General features: G+C 38.5%; 1 protein-coding gene across 26 annotated transcripts in view; it reads right to left on the bottom strand.

Moving 5' to 3' along the window:
* The window catches only part of CTNND2 (catenin delta 2), a 967,235-nt gene that overhangs the window by 238,032 nt on the left and 708,703 nt on the right, over window positions 1–20,500 (bottom strand). For all 26 annotated transcript variants that reach the window (XM_035292306.3, XM_035292310.3, XM_017969987.4 and 23 more), the window contains one exon: window positions 558–771. In XM_035292306.3, coding sequence (XP_035148197.2) covers window positions 558–771 — 214 coding nt within the window. The remainder of the gene's footprint in view (window positions 1–557; window positions 772–20,500) is intronic.

Here is a 20,500-nt window from a genome sequence, read left to right as displayed (position 1 = left end):
ATTTATTAAACCCTCATGACTACAGTGTGGCTACTATAATCATTTCCATTTTACAAAACCCAAAATTTCTACAATCATGAAAAAACTTTGATGTTTACTTTTTAAAAATTCCTTAGTATGCAATAATGGTGACTTTTAATAGACATGAATATTTCATTCAAAAATTAACTGCTGAGTAGAATAAGCCATCTGTGTTAATCATAGTATAAACCAAAACACCTTATTACCAAAATCTGACGTGCCTTGTCAATTATCATTAATGAAGAGCCCTGGGTATTGTATGATGCTCAACTACTTCTAAATCAACTGATGAAAACTGATTATGATCAGAGCATTTGAGTGAGGGTTACATGCATCTGATTATTGAATATGATCAATCCAGGTGGGTCACATCTGATACCATTTTCTTAGTGGTTTACTCATTTGAAAACACATATTGAGACTGCCTATGTTATTAGAACACCACAATATTAATTTGGTTTATATATTTGCTACTGTGTTGGAAAACACAAAGTTTATCTTGAGATAAAACATAATAATTCAATAATGCTTCTAACCTGTGACCAGCTCCCGGATCTCCAGGTCGGTGGTCTTGCGGAGTAACCGCACCAGCGCTGGGATGCCGCCACAGTTTTTCAGGGCAATTTTGTTATCATCATTGGCCTTTCCATACACCAGGTTTCTCAGAGCTCCACAGGCGCTACGGTGGACTTCAGTCATCCGATGATCCAACAGGTCCACCAAGAGCTGGATGCCTCCTTGTCTTCTTATCTGAAAAAGCAAAGGACACCCCACTTTTGCTTTAGAGCGTAAGGTTTCACTCTCTATACCAAAACATGTTTTTCATATGAAGTATCTGCTAACGATTAACTGCACCAAACTGAATTAAGGCATACAAAAGGAAAAGAATAAAAGTGTTTGCTTGAAATTTTATTCTCTGTTATTTGCTTTAATATCCTACCAATAAGAATCCAAATGCATTTCTTTCAAACTATAGAATCGGGAAAGGTGATTTTAATTTCATAATGGGTGCCTTAGACATTTCTCTCTATAAAATCATGCCATGTCCTCATGGACGAAGCACATGAAGAAATAAACGGCACTGGAGTGATCCTCATTCCTTAGACTTATTACATTTAACCACTGTCTTAAAGGCCACAGGACTGATGCACAAAATGTTAAAACTACGCTTAATAGGGATATGCTCCAAACATTTCAAAGGAACCAGAAGCGAAGCAAGAGACTGGAAGAATTGACACAAGGAGTTTTATCTCAGAAGACCTGAAGAAATAAGAACGTCTCTTACGTGAGGGACAGAACATGTGAGGCGAAGGCATGTTATGTTTAACTTAGGTATGTGATTCAACAACAAAAGCACACTACATTTTAATGTTCTTTTTATTAAAAGAACATTTTAATCTTTCGTAAGTAAATGCAAAGTATTTTTGCTGTGTATTTCGAGATGCATGTTGTCCTGGCTGCCCTTTGATTTGGGGAACCATTTTAAAATTTAAATTAGAAACAAAATAAAATGGCTACTTAACACACAGGCTAGTTCACAGGGTTTTTACGAACAAGCTGCATCTGAAAACTTCTGCATGTATATGGAAAAAGAGCATGATTCATCCAGTAGTACCCTTCTGTTTTCCCCCAATTCTTCAGGGATTGAAGAATTGGCACTTTCTCTACTTAAGTTTTTGATTACAGAAAAACTCATTTATGCCACAGATGTGCCGGGACACCTGGCTACATCCTGGGCTCTTTGAACAGTGCCCAGGTGCTGCTCTTTCTATGAGGTGACTCTAAGCACACCGTTTAAAACCGCACTTGGAACCACACCCTCACCCCAAGCCAGCGTTCTTCTTTACCTTCAAGTGCTACTGAATTCTTCATGGGACTTGTCGGGTTCTAACTTGTTATGTGTATTATTACTGCCTGTCTGCTATTAGGATGCATGTTATGGGAGGAAAAGTCTCTGTTACATATCCCTATCCCCAGTGCAATGCCAGACACACCATAAATGTTCATTAAATATTTGTCAAATGAATGGAGAGGGTTAATTAATATATTATTTGCCACATTGGTGTTACCAGCTTTGCTAAAATAGTATTTGCAAAATGAAGAAATATCCCTCTTTAAAGAAAAAAAAACTCTTTTGTGAACAGTCAGGAATGTATCCAGAGGTATCAGCCCCATGGCTCTTCCAACCTACCTTACAAACAAAATAGAGCATGCTTCATTCATACAGGGTGGCCTCTGACGATTCCACATATGCCAATGGGAATCATTTTCATTCATCAGCAAATGAAAGTAGAAAAGGTGGAAATACTCAGTGCACTTTTGGCCTCTAAATCCCTAATTTGGAAACCATGAGTGCAGCGTTTCACATGTGGCACCTCCATGAGAACATGCCAGGGAAGAAAGAGGGAGGGATGAGGAGGGACGGTATTGCTGAGGGGTGATGGTTGCCCGGCTTGAGGCTGGTGACAAGAACTGGGTAAGGAGGACTGAAGGGACTTTTGGTTCAACTAAGGAAAGAGAAAAAGAAGTGCAAAACAACTTTGCCCAACTTACAGTTTGACCCAGGGCTTGCTTGGCACCTGTGCCAGAGAGACGATGTTTGTATTCCTATATAGGTGTGTCTTGTACATGCACCCAGATTACAAGCCCATCCACTTCATTATAGTGCTTAAGAAGGCACATTCCACTTGTACAAAAAAGGTTAAACTATGAACATCACTTTCTCTGTGTGTGTATATTTTCACATGTGTGATTTAGTTCAAAGTTCTCTGAGTTTAGTTACTTTAATAATGATGAAACCATTAAAAAGAGATAACAAATCCATTCTTACAGTGAATCTGTTGGTTATGTACTAAAAGCAGATGGCATCATCAATCAATCTACGCATTTCATTTATATGTATACATTTTAGCTATACTGGATGTTATAATTAATATTCCTAATTTATTATATTTCCAATTCATATGATTTAATGAATTAAGTGATTAAAATATTATTCCAAATCATTAAAAGGGAAAATGAATTCAAACTGAATGAGGCATGAATTCTTTTTTTTTTTTGAGATGGAATCTCACTCTGTTGCCCACACTGGAGTGCAGTGGCCTGATCTCGGCTCACTGCAACCTCTGCCTCCTGAGTAGCTCAGATTACAGGCATGCACCACCATGACCGGCTAATTTTTTCAGTAGAGACGGGGTTTCACCATGTTGGTTAGGCTGGTCTTGAACTCCTGATCTCGTGAACTGCCTGCCTCAGCCTCCCAAAGTGCTGGGATTACAGGCATGAGCCACTGCGCCCAGCCTGAATGCAGCATGAATTCTTAATGCTACAATGAAAACAAAATGTTTTCAGTATGGCCCTAATTAATGCCATATACCCAAATGTATAGTGAAATTTTTCAGTTTGATTGTAATCTACTTAGATAAACATAAATAAGACAATTAACCTGTTTCTTTTGCTCTAATTTATTATATTAATTGGAAATATAATAAATTAGGGTCACCAGATCCTCTATATTAAAACTTGTTTTCTTGGGATTGAATTTTATCTAAGAATGTGAGAATCCTACTTTCGTTTTCTGAAGCCAAACATGACTCAGAGTTAAAATGTAAATAGCCACATGTGTGAAATGGGATGGCCCGATCCTTGGTCCTCCCTCCTTCCCCTGCAGCCTTCCCTCTCCCATCAGGACCAGAAGGGAGGCCCTGACATGGACTCCAGTGCTCTTGCTTCTGGTGGCTCTGTGTGGGTCCGATGCTGTCCCCTTCACTTTCCCCCTGTTTTGCTTTTCTGCAGGACCCTTCCTTTCTCCAATTTCCTGCACCCAATCAATCTACCAGTTTCTTCTGGTACCTAACATGAAATCTTTCCAAGCTTCCAAACAAATCTATTTTAAACACTCGAAAAGTACAGTTTTCTGAAAACCTAGCAGAAGAAACTTGTCTTCTCTGAAATGGCACCTTTATGTCTTGTCCCCCCAAATGGTGAGCTGTCTAGTTTCAATTTATCCCCCTGTCCATCACTCCACATCCAGCAAGCTGAGCCCTGGTTTTAGTTAACATATCATCATTGCAGGTCAGTTTACCCTCTCCTCACAGTATTTCTTTAATCATCTTCATGCACAATTAGTTTTTTGTTTGTTTGTTTTGGTTTTTTGAGACAGAGCTGCCCTGTGTCCCCTAGGCTGGAGTGCAGTGGCTCGATCTTGGCTCATTGCAACCTCCATATCCAGGGTTCAGGTGATTCTCTTAGTAAAGGTGGGGTTTCGCCCTGTTGCCCAGGCTGGCCTTGAACTCCTGGGCTCAAGCAATTCATCCACCTCATCCTCCCAAAGTGCTGGGATTACAGGCATGAGCCACCGTGCCCGGCCTCACACAGAATTCTTTAAAAGTCAAATCTTGAAAGATTCTAGGTTTAATAGCATTAAAATAAAGTCAGTAAAATGGTAGTTTATATACATCTTATATTTATATATAATTCAACAGTAAAATAAGATGCAATAGAAGAGTGCCTGTCTCAAGATAGTAAGTGAATATTCATCAGATGAATGGTGCAGCTGCTTGTCAGGTATTTCTCTCTGTCTGTCTCTCTCTATCTTTCTCTCGCTTTTAGAGCAGGTTTAGGTTCACAGCAAAATTGAGCAGAAAGGACTAAATTCTCATGTATTCCCTGTCCCCCACAGAAGCACAGCCTCCCCCACTATCAACAATCTGCACCCTAGAGTTACATTTGTTACAGTGGATGAATCTACATTGACACACTGTTATCACCCAAATTCTATAGAGTTCAATAGTCCAAAGTTACATTATGGTTCATGCCTGGTGCTATACCCTCTATTCTTACTAAATATACAGTGACATATATCCTCCAATTATAGTTTCATACAGAATAGTTTTGCTGCCCTAAAAAATCCTCTGTGCTTTTGCCTATTTATCCCTCCCTCCCTCACCACTAACCCCTGGCAACCACTGATCTTTCGACTGTTTCCATGATTTCGCCTTTTCTAGAATTTCAAATAGTTGGAATAATATATATGTAGCCTTTTCAGATTGTCTTCATTTTGTTAGTAATATAAATTTAAGGTTTCTCCATGTCTGTTCTAGAGATCTCATTTCTTTTTAGTGTTGAATGCTGCATAATATTCCATTTTCTGGGTGTACCACAGTTTACTTATTAATTGACCTACTGTAGGACATCTTGGTTGCTTTCAAGTTTTGGCAACGTTGTATAGAATTGCTATAAACATTTGTGTGCAAGTTTTTGAGTAGACATAAATTTTCAACTCCTTTAGTAATACCAAGATGTGTCATTGCTGGATCACATGATAAAAGTATGTTTAGTTTGTAAGAAACTGCTATACACTCTTCCAAAATGGCTGTTCCACATTCCTACCAGCAGCAAATGGGAGTTCCTGTGGCTCCATATCCTCCCTAGCCATTTGGTGTTGTCACTGTTTGGATTCTGGTCATTCTGATAGGTGTATAGTGGTATCTCATTGTGTCTCCTTCTCTTTTAAGACTACCTGTGTGATTCAGATTTATTTACATTAATACAAGTGATTAAAATTAAAACAATGAATATTGGAATACATATGGTGAAATGATAGCTTCATTTAGATCTTGACTGAACAATTCTCATATCTGCTACTTTCCTGAATATGACAGAATTGGACACGGACCAGAAGGGACTTTTCATACATGGCCTGAATAGACAGTCTTAAACACACTTATTAAGTGGTTCTTTGATAGATAATTGATCTCAGTCAGTTGTTCCTGTGTAAATGGCTCACATTTATTTTTCTACTTAGGTGTGCACTTTAGGAATCTAGCTGAGAGTAATCTACAAGGAGTAAGGAAGGTGGAGGCTGGTGAACTCCATCCTCAGGGGAAACAAAAGATGAATTAATCAATCAAACAAAGCAAAACCATGCCCTACTGCCTGTCTTTTTAGCTTGTTTACAGTGAGGTCATTCATGAACTTGATGCAGATAATCTCTGGGGAATGAACACCAGAATGCATTCTCAGTTTGCATCAGGGGAGAATAAAAATGGCTGTCATATCTTTGCCCTAAAATACACTGCTTTAGAGTATGTTTACAATTTAAATGCCAGAACTGAGTATCTAAAAATCAGGCAGGAGAAGGATGCAGTTGGTTTCTTCCTTGTCTTTTCCTTACAAGGAAGAATATATCTAAGCCTTTTACATCAGAAAACAAATGGAAAGGCAATTAAATTATACACATGAGAAATCCAAGTAGTGCACAGCACCTATTGCAAAAATAGGGCCTCACTGCTTAATGGATTTGTTACTCTTAACATAATATGCATATGTTGACAATAGCATATATTTGCCAATGGATTAGCTGTTATCATTAAACTTATATCAACATCAATGAATAATTTATAGCATATTCAATTACAGCAGTGTTGAGATGTTTATGACAGTCTTCACAAAAGTGTAATGATAATGATGATGTATAGTGAATTACTTTAAACAGCTTGCAACAGAATTCCTCTCGGGAGGTATCTGCCTTTATTTGAAAAAAAAAAAAAAATACTATGAGGTTACTTAGAGGATAGTGAGACCCTTAGGGTGTGGCCTACCAGGCATTCAGGGCAACAGAAGAGATTGCTCACCTGCTCCATGTTTGCAAAAGGAGGGATTTTGAGCTGGGGAGAGAAGACGGAAAAAGCTGGAGTAGCTTTTGTCAACCTATTATATGGTGAGACAAGGACCTCAAAGCAGGTAAGGACCTGGGTGTGTACTGCTATTGCTCTCAGGAATCTTTCATTTTAAGTAAAATGGATATATCTTTGGGCTTCTGGGTACATGTTGAAAGAAACTAGGCTGTGCCTGAGACTCAAAATAAATTTTAATAATAGTGTGCAAGGCTGTCACTACATACTATATATATATAGAGTATATCTCATGTATATATACACACACACACACACACACACGCACACACACAGTGGATACTATGTACTATAGTATTTATTTCCTTCAGATACTTATGAAAATTCAAGTCCCAATGTCTGAGAACTGGTTTATAGAAAAGAGCTGATTAAAAAGAAGATAAGGGAATGCAGTGATTTTTACTAAATCTTCAATTAACTGTTACTTTTCAATGGTGCTGGCTTTGAGAAGGCTTTTTTAAATGATATCATTATTATGCATTCCTTTTTAATATTAAGACTTTCAATAATTATTCTGCTTAAAGGCTACTGGAAGGTACAAAGTTTGTGAATTCCAAACCAGAGGTATGTAGAAATTGCAGTTATCAGTTTGTAATAACTGAAATGAACCCTTACTCTTATTGGAAAGTCAGTTAAACAATCACTGTTTCTATAAAATCTGAACTGAGATATGTCCATGTAGGTGCCTCTAAATAATATAGAAGTATATTTCATAAAGAGGGAGAGATTCTCAAAAATAATTTCCAGTAACAAAAATTTCATAATTTTTTGGTCTGTATTACTTGGTGTAAGTTTTGAGCTGCCCTGGCGGATACTGAATACAAAAATGATAAGGCACTGACAACTACAAAGAATGCCTCCGGTATGTCTTCTACATTCGAACTCAACTCAAAGGTGACTTTTTCTTTCCACATTTAGATATGTCGTGATGTTAGAATCCCATGATTTTCCCTAAATCACAAAAAAATTTATAATTTTTTTAGTGGAAATTATTTTTGAGAATCTCTCTCTCTCCCTCCAGTTGTATGAAATGGCCTGTGTTCTCCATTCAAACAAAAGAGGAGTTTTGTTTCTTTCTAAATTGTGTTTTAGAGAGAAAGTATGTTGCAGTGATTGGAGAGCTGCCTTGGACCTAGGTTCAAATCAAATCTTAAAACCTATGTCCCCCAGGTAAGTTACTTAAATGCCTGTAAAGCATGAACAAAGTGTGAACCTATGTCATAGGTTATTTTCAGGATTAAATGATATTTCAAAAGTGAATTAACAAAGTGCTCAGTAAACATTATATGTCACAGAACTACCCCTTTTTAAAGGGTATTCTTAAATTGCTTTCTTATCTGGTAAAAATATAAATTCAATTAATAAAATGTTGATATCTGATAGTGAAAGAAATACAATTTAGGGTTTAAGTTTATAAATTGGGTTTAGGGTGTAAACTGTATATATCAAATAGATCTCTTGCTAACTGTGAGATGAGCAGTGAAGTTTTCTGGATATTCACTCTGAGAGTGAAGCAGTCATGCAGGTCAAATGTACCTCAAAGCTGTTTTTTTTTACCACTGTTTTTCTGAGAGCAGACACCCTCCACAAACACACTTGTCAGTTCTCAGAATTGCTGAACACCATAAGTGAGTTTCAACTTTACTCTTTAAGTGCACCCAGGAAAGCCCTCTCCATTTTTTTAAAACACACAAAAAATTCAAGTGACTCCTTGAGTTTCTTCTCTAAAGACACCACTCAGGAAATGTGATATTGGTAAGTCTAATGGTCTGTATTACTTGGTGTAAATTTTGAGCTGCCCTTGCAGATACTGAATACAAAAATGACAAAGCACTGACAACTACAAAGAATGCCCCCAGTAAGTCTTCTACATTTGAACTCAACTCAAATGTGACTTTTTATTTCCACGTTTAGATATGTCGTGATGTTAGAATCCCATGACTTTCTCTAAATCACAAAATGTTGATAAAACCAGACTTTTAGAAAGCACCTAAATAATTCTAGGGCCTTGAATAACTGCTTTCCTTGAATAACTTTGTAACATCATCAGTCAGAGGCAAATATTGTATGTAGGTGCAGGGTGTATTTCTCCTCCCAAGACCATGTTCCCAAGTTTAAAGGTTACACTTACATTTACCTTCTCTCTCTCTGACTACTGTCATATCTCTTCAGATCTGAACACACAGTCTGTTCAAGCAGATATATGCTCTGTTTCACAGTAGGAGATTTACTCCATTGCATGTTTCATAAAAATACATGCTGCATATACAACATGGAATATTATGCAGCCCTAAAAAAGATGAGTTCATGTGCTTTGCAAGGACATGGATGAAGCTGGAAACCATCATTCTCAGCAACATTATACAAGAACAGAAAACCTAACACTGCCTGTTCTCACTCGTAAGTGGGAGATGAACGGTGAGAACACATGGACACAGGGAAGGGAATATCACATACCAGGATCTGTCAGGGGGTGGTGGGCTAGGGGAATGATAGGATTAGAAATACCTAATGTAGATGACGGGGTGATGGGTGCAGCAAACCACTATGGCATGTGTATACCTATGTAACAAACCTGAACATTTTATATATATATATATATATCCCAGAACTTAAAGTATGATAATAATAATAAAGAATACATGCAAGGCCTCATGTTATTTATGCTTATCATATCAATTACATATAGTTAGTACTATGCCCTAAAACAAAGATTCACTGTCTATAAAGATGGTCATTAAAATATTTAAAGACGGACGGTGAGGTTTGACACATTCTTTCTCTCTCAATTCTCTGAATTCTGATCTTTTGGCTTCTTATGTGTGTTGCTGGACAGCTCTCATCCTTCCCAACTGATTGAGCAGAGGTCTCTCCTTTGGGGCCTGGATTAAAGTCCTTGCCTGGACTCCAAATCTACTACTAGCTTTCGTTACTGGTTTTAGCTTTGTAAGTCCTTGCTTCCCAGCTAACTGAGCAGATGTTTGAATTTGAACTTGATTCTGAGAAAATCTGTCACTACTATGGCACTTAGGCAACTGAACATTAGAAGGATCTTCATTTTTAATCTATAATAAAGTGAAGACACTGGCTACCATCCTTATTATTTAACTTTGTGATGGATGTGATGGTCAATAGAGTGAAATTGAAAAACTGAAATAAGGAGGTGAGTCATTTGGCAAAAAGACTCAAGATTATCAAGATTGATGAAAAAACCTTTCGGAATTAATTTAAAACTTCAGTAAAATAGACCTTAAAATTTTAAAAATAAAAGCTTCCTCATGGATATATATATATATACACACACACACACACATACACACATATATGTATACACACACATATATGTAAATTCATACTTTTCTCATATACTAATTTTACATAATATTCTCACATACATAATTTTCTCATAAAAATAATTGCTCACAATAGTAATAGAAAACTATCCCATTCAGAAAAGCAACATGAAATAGAAAATACTTAGGAAATAAATATATCATGAACTGGGAAGTTTCTTTATGAAGAAAACAACATGTATTTACTGAGATAAAAAAAAGTACATGTGAATAAATGTAAATGGAATATCACATTCCTTCAGTATTATAAAGATTTCCATTGGTCTCTAGATTAATTTAAATATTAAAGCAGTTCAAATCCAAAGCCCAGTAAATTTTAAAGTTGTTTTTGGACACAATGACACTAAAGCTCATCTGGAAGAATGAACATGGGAAAAACACAGGAAAAATAAAGAATAATGGAAAGATGAACATATTCTAAAGCACCAATACACAGAACAAAATGAAATGACCCCAGAATCAGTGGATAACAATAGGTGAGAAGAAAAGACTCCAGAAGAGATACACGTTTACAAGACTTCAGTATTTCATCATGAAACGTTACGGATTCGATACCTAGAATTAGTAAAAAACAGGCTCACCACTTAAGTAGGGAGAGAGTATTTGATTTTTTCATAATGACACAAAGTAAATACCAGATGGATTAGAAATGCAAATGTGAAACATAAAACAATAAAGCACTAGGGGGATGTACAAATGGGTATTTATATACTACTGGGAAGAACTAAGGTTGATACAAAAGCCAGGAGCCATGATGAAAAAGACTGATGCACACATATTATAAACAAACTTAAGTAGTGAGGAAAGAACTAAACAAAATATTGGCTATGAACATGATAGACAAAAGTTTAGAAGCTTAGCATTGCTAAATTCTTCCTTATTTAACCAATCTATTGGATGTAAAATAATAACTCTTTTTCATTTTAATTTGCATTTTCCTAATTACTACTGAGGTTGAGCCTTGGAATAAATTTTTTACCAAAGAGGTAAAGAACAACATGAATAAAATTAAAGAACTTTACTGAGCAATATAAACAAAAACATAAATAAGTGTAAGAAAATGCTCTGTTCATGAATTTAAGGAGTGGATATTAAAAAGGCTATAAAGTCTCCAAAATGTATTTACACTTTCAACACAATTTCAGTCAAAATTCAAAGGATTTTCCGGAACATGACAAAATGATTCTTTCCATCTGGAATCTTAAGCAAGCAATAAAAAGTAAGAATATTTCAATAAGGAGGAATACAAGAGGGAAATTACTTTATCTCATTTATAAATGCTACATAAAGCCTTAATAATTAAAGTGTTGTGGTATTGATGTAGAGTCAAGATGGCTTGGCAGAACAGAATGGACAATGAGGAAACAGCCTGGGGTACTTAGGCGCCGATGTGTGACAAAAAGAATTACAAGTCAATGTTAAATGCCTGAATCATACCAAAAGGTCTTAGGGAAGCTGACTATACATCATGCACATTAAAGAATTTAAGAACTAAATAAACCAAATAAGGACAAAAAAATAAGTTAAAGGAATATCTGTATGATTTCAAGGATGAATAAGTAATCCTGAACACAAACAAGAATGGAAGCAATCTAATCCCAAAAGTAATAATTGTACACCGATACAAGACATCGCGTCAGCTTTAGTATCCTAGTGATACTGACTTTGAAAGTTTAAATATAATTTTAATATATCCTCATAGGGAAGCACACTATCCATACAAAAGTTAGAATACATCGTCAGATGGTTCAGGTGTTCACTTTCTTTTCTTTCTCCTCCTCCACTCCCTCAATATAATAAGAATAGAGTGTGACACTGGGTAGTTTTACAGAGACAATTTAAATAAAGATATAAGATTGGGTGTGGTGGCTCATACCAGTATTTTGGGATGCCAAGATGTGCAGATGAATTGAAATCAGGAGTTTGAGACCAGCCTGGCTAACCGGGCGAAACCGTCTCTACTAAAAATATCAAAAATTAGCCGGATGTAGCGGTCCATGCCTGTATCCCAGCTACTCAGGAGGCTGAGTCACAGGGATGATCTGAACCCAGGAGCTGGAGGGGGCAGTGAGCCTAGATCTTGCCACTGCACTGCAGGCTGGATGACAGAACAAGACTCTGTCAAAAAATAAATCAAAATAAATAAAATAAATAAGAAATAAAGATATAAGACTGATAAATATTCTTCAAATTCTGGTCTTATTTTTTTTTAAAACAAATAATCAGTTATCTCTCTTGAGCATAAATATCTACTTTCTAGGTGAACAATTACTAATCTAAAAATCTCTTCTTTGGAGGGGATAAGATCCAGCATATTTATTTGCATGTGGCAAAGCTAAAGTCACACATTGTTCAACATCTCTAAGAGAATTTTGGATGACCTCACATAAATTTTGAAAACACACACCCCAAAAGGTAGATACGTAACTTAATTCTTTGAAAATTACTAAAACAAGGCTGGATGTGGTGGCTCACGCCTGTAATCCTTACACTTTGGGAGGCTGGGGCAGGCAAAGCGCGAGGTCAGGAGTTCGAGACCAGCCTGGCCAAGATGGTGAAACACCGTCTCTACTAAAAAACAGAAAAAATTAGCTGGGCCTGGTGGCAGGTGCCTATAATCCCAGCCACTGGGGAGGCTGAGGCAAGAGAATTGCTTGAACCTGGGAGGTGGAGATTGCAGTAAGCCGAGATCTTGCCACTGCACTCCAGGCCAGTGACAGTGTGAGGCTGTCTCAAAAAAAAAAACAAAAAAAAAAAAAAAGAAAAGAAAATTACTAAAACATCCAAGAATGTGAATGCAAGAGGCCCACAAATACTACCCACAAAGCTTTCATTTTATAAGGATGGGACAGTTGGTTGTTTGGCAAATGTGGGGCTTGTCCACTAGAGGTGCTGGGGCTTAGAGGAAGTGAGATGGGCCAAGGTTCCTGGTGGAAAATGTCCAGGAGCCCATGGAGTCAGGAATCAAGTAAAGAAACCAACAAGGGAGAAACTATGGCCCATGCAATAATGAAAACTGGAGGCAGCTTTACTGAAAGAGGACCTCGCAATTTTCTAGTCAGTATTTTGTATTCTTTTCCTTAAAGAAGATCTGCTAAGCTGTACAAGTTTTGGGTCCACCAACACCTTGGTTCTTCTGGGTGATATGAACCAAAAAGAAGTCAGAGAAGGAAGAAAGGATGGATAGCATGTGATGGTGCTGCTGGGGAGTGGGTCAGGGGATCTTCAAGCAAAGACTCAGTGACATGGAATGACAGAGACCCCAGAGAGAGGGTGACCTGGAAGGCCTGTGTGCCAGGGATGAGCGGAAGAGAGACAGAAAGGAGGGGGAAGCGAGATGAGGCTGCAGGACCCCGGGTTTACTCTGAGGAAGACAGGAATTTGAGTTGCCCTAACTCGCTGCTTTAAAGACCATGTGCCACATGAAGACAGACTGAGCACCAGTTAGGGCCACTGCCCTTGTCCAGGTGGGAGAACCACAGCAGCTTCTGACTGATTGATGGGAGTACAAGCACTAAAAAATGGCCAAATTCTAGGTCTGTTTCACAAATAGGGTGGTGAATATCAAGTCTGACTGAAAGAAAGGAATCACACGTGACGATGATTTGGGGTCTTGGGCTTTTGATAATGAGTGTGTTGATAATCATCACAGCAGAGGTTTTGGTTGACTGACAGATGGCAAAGCAGTTCGGAAAGATACAGCCCCTCATTTAAATTTCTATGTTACTGGGATGACAAAAGCATACACTTTAAAAATTGCTATTCTTTTGTTCATGCAAGATGGAAAATAACATCTTTCTAAAATATGAAATTATGCTAAGTATACATGTAGAAATAATAGAGAAATTGTTTTGTGTCTTAGCCTATGGTTATAACAAATGAGTATTAAGGAAAAATATATTCCACCAAAAGGAGTTATGATAGAAATGTCGAGAAAACTTTCCTATTTATTTTAATTTTAAATTAAAAATATCCTGACTTTAAAAAATTTAAATTACCTGAAGACTTTCATTTAGCCAACAAAAATTGTACAGAATATAATTGGCTTTATTCTATACATTACATGATGGAAAGCTTTTGTTTGTTATGCATGTACTTTTTTCTTTCTATTTTAGGTTATGAAGTCTCCCATATGTTTTGAAGATCTATTTTTGTAGAACTAAAAGGCAATGCTTAACCACACTAAACCGGTTGAGAAAATAATTCCAGTTCTGTTCAGTTCAGCTGATATTTATTAAGCATCGGTCCGCATTCCCTGGGGTTTTCATGGTTTAGTGAAGGGGATACACACAAGAACAAATGCAGTATATGAAGTGTACAGTAAAGTCACAAAACCAGCTTCCTTAGGAAACGGGGCGGGGTAATTGTTTCTGGAAGAAGTAACAGCGGAACTGATTTCTCGGGAGTTGAAAAGCTGGTGACCTGTACCGTGTAGTACATGATTAAACTCTCAAATGCTTGGAGTGCAGTAAGTCCACGCTTTGTAAAGTCGAGGGCACGTACGGTAGGGTTCAAGGAAGGGGCAGGCATCAGTATGCCACACAATGGTACCTCTTCTTGGCCGTTAAACTCACCCAATGTTTGGGGGCCATTATTTTTCATACCAATAAAGACTTGGAGACTTTACGAAGTAGAATTCAAGATGTATGGGAATTTCAAAGCCAAAGCACAGAATTTGGGAGCGTGGCACGTTTCTAGAGACCTGCTCTGGTCAACAGGCCCTTATTCCTGCAGCCCACATGGCTGAGGGCTGGCTCTGCAGAGAGAGCATCAGTGGAAGGTTGGAGGATGGGAGGCGGCCTTGGCAAGGGACCCGGCCAGCCCAGAGCCTTTCCCGGAGGAAAGAGACGGGGAGTGTGGGGGATGCTGGGAAAAGACCAATGGGAGCTGGCACTGAAAACCAGATAAATGAGGAAATAACCATATGAATGTGATAGAGCCCACACCTGGTTTCTGGCCAGGAATGACATGGGAAGTGGTGGCAATGAAGGCAAGAGAACAAATTTGAGAGCTGGTTCAAAAAAAGGAATTATCCATCATGTAAAAGTGTATCTTAGCTATTACATGGTTTGACCACTTACTTGACACCTAGAAATTTACAGTCTTAACACACACAGGGGTTCTACATCTCTCAATCAGTTTTGCTTAAATCAACTGAAATGTTTTTACTCCAATAGCTCTGTGTTCTGAGCCCCAGCAAGGTAACTGGTGGAACCATCTTATGTTTCTGCAGTTAGCTTTGTCCACAGTCAGAGGGTGGAGGCCGCCAGGATCCCAGAGACTCAGCAAAAAGGAAAAGCATGTTCCGCCACTTATAGCTCCCAGAGCTCCCCCAGGAGACTGCCAGATTCAACCACTATAACCAGCTCCTTTGAGAATCCACAAACTGAACCACGTCAACCTGATTTTCTCATGTTTCTGTTGAACGCAAAGAAAGCTGTTACCTGAGAAATCTGTCTGCAACAAGGCAAATTAAAATATGATTTATTTAATGGTGCGGCTCAGCTGATTAAATGTTACTCACTCTTCATTTTGTCCTTTAAGCAGAACATTTATATGACACTTGGATCTTGGTATAAGAAAATACACATTTCGTGCATCTGTGACCTTTGAAATTTACAAAATTATATACCAAAAAATCTGATCAAGTGCAATGCAGTGCATCCCACACTGGAGTGTCATGCTAATAGAGGAGACTTCAGTCTAGACAGTACATAGATGATCAGTGCAGAAATTCTGATGGCACCACAAGCCTCCTAGCAGTCTGGAGGTTAGTACTGCTACGTTACACGCATGCCTATAATTTTATATGCACGTATAGTATAATGTCATACTTAACAATGTATAACATATATGTCTATAAGTAAATGTATACATTTAGAAGAGAAAATCATTCAGAAAGGTCTTCTCCTCCTTCCCTCATCAAAAAGGGATTCATTCAGTTCTTTATGCTATTTTATTCCAATTTTAAGCTTGTAGCATTAATTTTCTTTTTTTCTTGTAACCCATTACTTGTGGGTTCAAAGGGCCTGCCTGTAGGTGTTCTTCTTTCCAGTAATTAAAATAGCCACGGACATTGAGAAGACTATTTCTTTAAATTAACAATTTCAGTTGAAAGATTTTCAGCTTGGGATTGTACCAGATTCAACGGCTATAATCTCAACAATGAATAATAAAATGCTCTGATTTTTAGTCTGTTTTCTGAGGTTAGTTCTCAGTAGTGAACTCTTAAAATTGTTAATGCATGAAATCTCAGGTTTACAAAAATCTTCTGTTTTATTTACTGATTTTCCAATTTTGCATTTAAAAGAACACAGGCTATATAAACACCTTGGTTTCTATTTTTAATTCTTTGAAAATTTTCAGATGAGTTATTTGTTTTATTGCATACAATTTTTCTCCAGACTGGAAGGAAGGCAATGATTATACTCTCAGTTTTTAATCAGCTGGTAGACGCTAAGGACTAAGAATGAAGCAGGGCCTTAGCAAAGAGTTTTTTGTCTTTTGTTTCTAAATTCTGCACACACAGTAATCAAAAATCGTCTTTCCAAAAAAAAAAAAATATGTAACCAATCAGATCTTGTTGATCACTGCTCAAAATCCTCTGATTCCCACCACATCCAGAAGACTGCTAACCTTAGCCTTCAGTCCTGCCTGACCTGCCTGTGTCTTCTCTCTGCTTCCATCTTTCATTGTTTCTTACTCACTTCCGCTTCCATCGCCCTGGGCTTCCTGAGCAGGTGGTTCTCCCTGAGTCTGCAGAGTGGCTTCTTTTCCATCACATCCCTTAAACCTGATTAGCCATCAAGAATGATGCTATGACCACCCCTTCCCCTTCCCTTCCATGCGGAATCTTCCCCTTCTCTAGGTTCCATCTTAGCTCCATTTGCAACCTGATCTATTTCACATACTTATTGGTTGATTTTCTGCTTCCACATTCACTCAGTGAGATGTCAGTGCTATGAGAGCAGAGATCTTGCCCGACTTACTCAATGCTGTGTCCCCAGGGCTGAGAGGGGTGCCTGGCACCCAGCAGGCATTCCCTATCTTGATGTTATCTTTTGACTGAATGTGGTTTTGACTATTAACTTTGAGCTTTTGCAGTAAATCCGATTGGAATGTTTGCCCTTTGGGAGAAATAGCATGTATCAAGCAGATTCACACTTGGGAGCAAGAACTTCCATTGTCTAAGAAGATATCTCAGAAACTCAGAATATTATACAACCAGGAATATCAGGACAGTGGTCTGGCAAACATTATGCACCTCTAGAAGTCTCTTATAGCTTGATCTTTTTATTTCATGAAGGGAGAGTAATTTTCCCACAAGTGGAAGACCAGCGCTATGTATAAAATGCCTCTGCACTATGTACACCTGCATCTTGTTTGTAGGAGCCAATGCTGAATATATTAGCTAATTATAGATATGCAGATGTCTTGTTTTCTTTAACACAAAAATATGTAAAAGCACGTGAAACAGTTTAGCACTCAGGTCCATGGATGAATATCCAATTTCCATTAGATGAACTTGGGTTAAACGGTAAAGAGACAGAACAATAGGAAGATTATTCATAATTCAAAATCTTCACATTCTGCTGTCACCCCTCAGGCTTTAAGACACTAAAATGGGAAAAAAATCTAAATTGCAAAACAAATTATCATCCATTGATTCATTTCTTAGGATGTTCATCACAGAGAAATTAAATCTAGAGCCTAGAAGACTACCAACAGGGGAAAAAACGTTAGCTTTCGGAACTCTGAGAGACAATATGAAAAACCATGAGGTATTTATTAATGTAGATATGCTTACAGGGTGGGGGAAATAGTGATTTTGAATTAGAAATTAAGGAAACTGATTTGCATTGAAATTTTCAAAAGGGGATTTTCATAATGACAGTTGGGACTCATTCAACATATGGTTGATACCTTTGCTTTCAAGACCATGTGGTCATTAAGATGGAATGGATTGATGTGACTGGCCAACCAACTAGTCAAAGGAATAATGTGCTGTTAGTGGCACAAAGTCCTGAGCCTTATCTGAAGGAAGACAGCTCCACAGAGTAGGATATAATGTGGTATCCCGCAGGCAGACGTGCAGCTGCCCAGGGTTCCTCTAAGAGCGGAGAGAGCATTTTCCTCACTCTACCACCCTGTAAGATGTTTATGTCTTAATGCCCCAAACCTGTGAATATGTCATGTTACACAGAAAAGGGGAATTAGGGTTGAAGATGGAAGGAAGGCTGCTAATTAGCTGATCTTAGAGTCTAACATGATCTATCTGGGTGGGCTCCATGTAATCACAAAGTTTCTTCAAAAGCCAAAGAGAGGGGCAGAAGAGTCAGAACAGAAGGATGACAGTGTGATGACAGACTCAACCAGCCATTGCTGGCTTTGAGGAGCGAAGGGGCCACAGACCAAGGAATGCAGGAAGCCTCTAGAAGCTGGAACATGAGACAAAACGGATTTCACCCTAAAGCCTCCAGAAAAAAACACAAACCTGCCAACACCTGGATGTTAACCCAGCAAGACCAATTTTGCACTTCTGAGTCCCGGATCTACAAGATAATAAGTGTATGTTGTATGAAGTCACTAAGGGTATGATAATGTGTTACAGCAGCACTACAGCACTCACACATAGGTGGAAAATCTACTGCTAAGTTGTGTGCTCATGAGCAGCACTTCAGGCTTCACTGGATAAGAAGTGGCTGCTTTTATCAGCCCACCTAGGGACAGCAGTGGGTTGCTGTGCCCGCTCATTCCCAAAGCCCATGCTGCTCCCTCCAAGGTCATAACCAAAAGATCATCCTCCTGCTATAACCACTAGGAATCATTCTTTGGCTGCTGGAAGAGGATGGATCTATATTGCCTGGCCAAATATAAGTCTGATAGGACCAAGCCAATCTCAGTATGTGCTGTGTACATAGAAGTACCAAGGACAGGGCATTCATTGCCCTTTGTCCATTTTCTTGTTGGCCACTGTCCACAAGTCACTATTAAATGACTTTCTTTTCAGATAATTTTAATGAGAGACAGAAAAAGTTTTCCCAAGGTGGCAGATTGCACAATGGATGGCTAATCCTGTCTATACAAGCAAGGAATGGCTCATTAGAACTAGGGCCTTTTCAGATGAGTCATTCAAGAGAATACAACCTGGTCAACGGGGAAGATGTGCTCTGGTATTTTGCTTTTGGTTTTCATCCTGTTAACTTTAACTTTGCCACAAACTAGGGAGGAAGGAGATAGCTTTCCAAAAGTGTTCTGCATCATCTTGTGCTCTTGTCTGCAACTCCTGTTATTAATATTTATCAATGGCTTTGTTCTGATAAAAAGTCATAGGCAGTGCCTATGATTTCACTTGGAAAAGAATGAAGCATCAGAAAGGATGCAGAGGAACCTGAATTCTGAGGCTTCCTGCTCATGCATTTAATGGATGTCTTCAGTATAACATAGGAAATTCTTAGGGAAATTTGCATTTAATTAGAGAGTTTCGGGGGCAGACCCTTTTTATGTCAGTATTTGACACTCTCCAGGGTCTAGCAAGACCAAGGAATTTCAGGCCAAGAATGTCCCCTAGGGATGCAAGCATTCTCTACCAGTGTCCAATAGCAAGTCACTAATCACTTTTCAAAAGGTAAATATCTAATGGTGAACTATGGTGGTCAGTATGTTCAAAAGCTTACGGTTGTTTTTCTGCTGCCCCTGCTAGCTTTGGACATGAACTCCACTCCCTTTGGGTATTTGTTGCCGTTTGGGTAAAGCAGCTTGTGGATCTTAGGCACCCAGGGTTGTGCCTGGTATTCTTACTCACTGAAGACCTGAGAGTATCTTGTTGCTTGGGATCACCTTAAAAGGTAAATCCCTCCTCCCTCCCTCCCTCCTTCCCTCTCTTCTTTCCTGCCTCCATCCTTCTCTTCTTTCTTCTCTCCCTTCTTCCTTCCTTCCTTCCTCTCTCTCTCTCTCTCTCTCTCTCTCCCTCCCTCCCTCCCTCCCTCCCTCCCTCCCTCCCTCCCTCCCTTCCTTTCTCCATGCCCCAAAACTTTTATGAAGGGATCCAAACGTACTAATGATATAAGATACTTTGTTATGTGACTTTATTGGTGTCATGACTATTGGGCTTACAAATGAGAAGGCTGACAGAATTGGCACCAGCACGACTCCTATGACAAGGTGAGGCTGGCTTGTCTTCCCTCCCTCCCTCCCTCCCTTCCCTCCTTCTTTTCTTCCTTTTCTTCCTTCCTACCTTCCATCCATCCTTCCTTCCTCCCTCCCTTCATCCCTTCCCCTTTTTCCCCCTTCCCCCTTCTCCCCTTCCTTCCTCCCTCCCTTCTTCCTCCTTCCTTCCTTTTCCTCTTCATTTGTCTTTTTAATTTTTTCTATTTATTTTTTTCTAACAAGACATAACAATATCCTCAAATATAAGATAAGATTTCTCCA

Source organism: Callithrix jacchus, chromosome 2 (assembly GCF_049354715.1).
Source record: "Callithrix jacchus isolate 240 chromosome 2, calJac240_pri, whole genome shotgun sequence".
Lineage (NCBI taxonomy): Eukaryota > Metazoa > Chordata > Mammalia > Primates > Cebidae > Callithrix > Callithrix jacchus.
This window is presented reverse-complemented; position numbering and strand designations above follow the sequence as displayed.